At 36.4% G+C, this 5,061-nt stretch overlaps 1 protein-coding gene across 1 annotated transcript; it reads right to left on the bottom strand.

The window, feature by feature from the left end:
- Nucleotides 1–2,438: 2,438 nt before the first annotated feature.
- On the bottom strand, nucleotides 2,439–3,791 carry LOC146956158 (protein SLOW GREEN 1, chloroplastic-like). Its single transcript, XM_085727218.1, has one exon. It carries the CDS (start codon nucleotides 3,731–3,733, stop codon nucleotides 2,672–2,674), a length of 1,062 nt encoding a protein of 353 aa, XP_085583344.1. The 5' UTR covers nucleotides 3,734–3,791; the 3' UTR covers nucleotides 2,439–2,671.
- Between the last annotated feature and the right edge of the window lie 1,270 nt (nucleotides 3,792–5,061).

Below are 5,061 nucleotides of genomic sequence, written 5' to 3' on the forward strand. Positions count from 1 at the left end.
AAATCTACATTCTTACTAAGGAGAAGTTCTCCCGTATAGAGCAGCATTATGATTATCCTACTCCAATATTACATTATCACTGTTGTGACCTATGGAATGTATTCACACTTGTATGTACCTCCGAAAAGATCGGAAGAAGATTCATTACATAGAAGGAAGCATAGCTGGCGTTAACATGGAAATACTTGCATGATGCCCTGAAATTAGACTAATGGACCAATTCAATTTTACCAACATAAGAAGACGCTGTTCTAAAAACCTAGTCGGACCTCAATTTAAAGGGACCATGGTGGACCTCAATAAGTTACCTGGCAATCTGGTACAGTAGGTCACATTATAAAGGGTATCAATCTTGTGGGTCCAATTAGCATTCAATTTATATTTGCGGTTATTTAAAACATGTACTCTCTCCGTAAAACTCCTCCAGAACCACTACAATGTTGACTTATATTTAAACACAATCTATTCCTTTCAAACCCATCATCTAGCTACATAAATGGCTATTTTCAAGTCACAGATGGATTTGAACAATTTAAAAACTACAAACAAAGCTTTTACCTCATTTCAAGCATTGTTCTTATGTTTTCACTAGTATCAAATACAGTCATGACAGTCTCAAACAAGAGAAACATAAATCATTTAGTTGATTAAATGCCCAACATATCTCTTTCCTGAAAAGAATAATCTCATACTTGTGTTGGTACTAACTGTTGTGGTAGCTTCAAAGGTGAGATTTTTCAAAAGAGGAAAGAAAGATTGAAGCTTTAATTTTCATTTCACTGGTACAAGAACTGCAAATGGTAGTAAGGTAAAACTATTATCTTGATTTTTTTTTAAGGATCCACAACTAGTAAAGAGAGAGAGGCTTATGGGTTCTTTGCTTTCTCACTAAGCAATAAAAACTATGAACGAAATCAAACCCTTAACAACATTTCAACTGCACAACGAAAAAGAGAGAGTGCCCCTATATTAGAGTTTCTATGGAGGAGTTTAACATGAGAATGAAAGGAAAGAGAGGGAAATTTATCACAAAATGTCATCTGGTCCCATAAGATTGATACCCCATATAGTGGTGGCCGGCTATTGCAAGTAGGCCCACCAATGGTTCCTTTAAATTAAGGTTCATATTAGAGGCTCCCCACTATCCATAAGAACCAAATATCTTACGGTTTTAACTCCGCATAAGTCTGTTTAAGCTGTTATTATAAGTTATAAGCTAGGTAGTCAATAGCATGCTATAGCGGTGTAGCGGAGTGGTCGTGGGCTGCATCAGGAATGGCTATAGCAGAGCAGTTCGCAATAGCGACCACCCCAAGTGCTATAGTGGCGTAGCGGGCTCTGATCCCCTATTTAGTATTAATGTGAAAACCCTTAATTTTAAATTGTTTCGAGGGCAACTTGGGGGTTTCACATTAACCCCGACCCTTTCCCTTTTCTCACACTTCAGTTCAGCCAACTGTTCCATTGCACAAAACCTGAAAACCCTAACAAAATTTCATCGCAAAAACTCTTCTCCCTAACTCTTCAGCCATCATAGCTGCCGATCAAGCTGCCATCGCCAATTAACCCTAGCCCTTTCATCTTTCTATGTTCAGGTTTTTCTATCTCCCCTAAGTTTTATTGCTTTGTTTTGTTCCATCTCGCATTCTTTCTATGTCCTATCATCTCTCATCTGTTTTCTCCTCTGTTTTCTATGTCCCATTTTTTTTAACACGAAAACAGAAAGCGAGATGAACTACCTAGGTTATAAGCTATCTTTGGGAGTGTATGACAAAAACCTGAAAACAACTTATGGTGCAGCTCGTAAGCTATTAGCATAAGCTCTTCCAAATACTTACATAAGTCCTTATGTCATAAGATAGATCCAAATAAACCCTTCCAAACACACTCTAAATTGAAAAGAACGTGGCAAGCCTTCAATGAATTATAAGACAACTATAAACTTAGTAAAAAATAATTGAAATGGGAAATGCCATTATCAGTGATGTATGTACTCACTCGTACATAATCTGCCTGGTGGCCTCATTTGGTTGTACCATTGATTCTATCAAATCCTTGTTTTCATTTTGGTTGGACCGAATTTAAATCCTATGGAGTTACATAAAAAAGAAGGCATCAAAACAGGAAACGGTGCACTTCAATATACACCCTTATGAAAAGGCAACAATAGATAGGTTCTAAGGTTCATATCCATCATTTGGAGTTGAGACAATAGAGTACCAAGCATAATTGGATACCAAAGTAAATGGAACTCCAATTAAGTATCTCCAACACCACCAAATATTTTATTCCAAAACAAATTTAATTTTCAATGTAAATCATTGTTACTTCCTATGGGGTTCTGCTTCCCCGGTAAGTCCTTCTCCAACAAAACCACCCACAATGTACCACTATACTGAATAATGAATTCATTTTTCAAAGGCATAAAAAAAAACCTGTTACAAAATCCTCACTATCCATATTCCATATCCACCAAAATATTTGACCAATCGTAATTTCGAACTATCACCAGAGGCAAAATCATGACCTAAAATAGTACCATTCACCTAAATTACAACACAAATCATTTAACAAAACTAAAGCGAGGCATACTAACATACCTTTAGCAAAGAAAAACAAAACAAGACAAGTTACAAAACCTCTCCAAAGAAACAGCACATGCTTGCGATTCTCAAATCTTTGCTTCTTCTATTCCTCCTTTCTCTAGCTTCTTCGACAAAACCTTGGCGTTATCCTCAAAATAATCTTTATAAGGATGACTCTCCGGAACAAGTCTTCTATACTTCTCAAACTGTTTCTGAGCTTCATCATTCTTCCTAAGCAAACTATAAACAACACCCTGACACAAATAAGGTCTAAAATCACTCGGTTCTTCCTTCACAATTTCCTCATACACCTTCAATGCACCCGAATAATCCTCTTCCATCACCTTCACCTGCGCAATTAAAAGCTTAAATTCCCTAGCTTCTGACTCCATTTTTTTCTCTTCAAAAAACTTCACTACCTCATCAACCCTATTCAAAAAACCCTCCATTGGCTCTTTCAACTCCGAATTCGCCATCAAAAGACCGCGATAAGCTTCCGAGCTAAACGGATCTTGCTGCAGAGTAAACTCAAATCCTTTCTTAGCCAATTCATGTTCACCGTTATGACTGTGCAAATGTGATTTTAGCAGTAACAAATCAAATTCCTCCGGTTCAAGTTCGATTAATCGTTCCACAACACGAATAGCTTCGCTTAGTTTGCGTGCTTTCACGTTTTCCTCAACCAAAGACCGAAGTGCATTTGCATCGTTGGAATTTTTGATCAATTTATCATCAATTGTAGTGTTGTTTTCTTTATTTGATAGCTTTTCGGTTGCGGTGGTGGTGGTTGCGGTGGAGGATTGTGCTGGTGGTGATGGGAGTGATGACCTGGCGGTGGCGGGGTTTTGTTGAAAACGGAATAAGAAGAAAGCGAGAAGTGCTACTGCAACGTAAGCAGGTTCGAAGAGAGGTGAGGTAAAGGGGTTAAGGGTTTTGAGAATTTGGGAGAAAGAGTTTTGGGGTTTTTGAAAAGGGTTGTTGTTGTTGTTGTTGTTGTTATTTGGAGAGGATGAAGCTTTGATGGAGGGTAGTAATAAGGAGGGTGAAGAAGAGAATGAGTGAGAGGGGAAGGAGAGTTTAGGGAATGAAGAGTGGCGGTGAGTGAAAGAGAGGTGGTGATAAAGATAGGTTTTGGGGAGAGAATTCATTTTGGCTAAGGTTTGAACAAGATGATGATATTCCTAGCTAAAACCCCTGTTCTGATATTATAGTACTCCCTCCGTCCCGGAATAACTGACCCATTTTCTAAAAAAAAGTGTCCCAAAATAACTGACCCATTTCAATTTTCAATACAACTTTCATCATTCCCAATACAATATAACACGAAATAATACTACTTTTATCATTCCCAATACAATATATTCTACTTTCCCCTTTATTTATACATTTTTCTTAATCTGTGTGAAATGAGCCAAGGGGTCAAATAAATTGGGACGGAGGGAGTATTATTTACGGAATATCATTTTGCCAAAGCGCTAAACCCTTTTCACTATATATATGTTGTGACTTTAGCTCAATTGAAATGAAATGGTCAATGCATAAATCCATAAAATATGTAAGGTCTGAGGTTCGAACTCCGGCCACCACAAAAAAATATGTTGCCTTTAACGGTGTCGATTTCACCTTGCTTTCGTTGTTTTTTGCTGTTGATATTAAGTGATGACTAGTCTTTAACCTAGAATTTAGAATTGTTTTTTTTTTTGCCATGAAATGAAATCTTTGATATACGTCTCTCACAGAATTCCTCTTTCATCAGAACAAACTAATGAAATCTGAATATTTAGATTTTTTTGGGGTTATGAACTTTATGTGTTATTGGATTTTATATGTAGAAAGGATGATATTGTTAGTATTTAGAACATAAATAGTTAGTCCCATGAACTTTTTTTTTAGGGAAGTCAGTCCCATGAACTTAGCTCATTTGGTAAGGGATAATGCACAATATAGCACAATATATGCAGGGGCCGGGGTTTGAACCTCGGACATCCCACTTATTCATCTTTAAGGTGAATTTCTCTAGCCACTAGACTACTTGACAAAAAAAAAAAAGAACATACATAGTCAAAATTAAAAAACAAGTATTATGAATGGCTGAGCCTGAATCTATTTTAGTTAGTACAAATAAATATTATCTCTCTAAAAAAATATATTAATCTTACACTTTAATATATTTTAATATAAATAAATTTTTTTTCAAGCAAAGATAATAAAATATATAAAATAAAAAGGTAATACAAAAGGGAAATGCTACTTATAGCGAGAAGTTGTATCACGACTATATAGCGAATGACGTGTCCCTTCTCTATACCCACCGATTGACTTTATTTTTTCTTCTCTCTCATCATCCTTTCATCTTTCATCCCAACAACTATTACTTTCTCTCTGCATCCTCCTTCTTCCAAATTTCACTTTCAATTTTCTCTTGTTCTTTCCAAATCTCTCTCTCTCTCTCTCCAAGGAAATAGCATCTGTAAAA

This window comes from Medicago sativa, chromosome 1, assembly GCF_051527215.1.
Source record: "Medicago sativa cultivar Bolivia chromosome 1, Bolivia_mono, whole genome shotgun sequence".
Classification (NCBI taxonomy): domain Eukaryota; kingdom Viridiplantae; phylum Streptophyta; class Magnoliopsida; order Fabales; family Fabaceae; genus Medicago; species Medicago sativa.

Excerpts from the sequence above, each read along its gene's own strand:
- LOC146956158 (XM_085727218.1), bottom strand. The coding sequence starts at position 3,733 with ATGAATTCTCTCCCCAAAACCTATCTTTATCACCACCTCTCTTTCACT.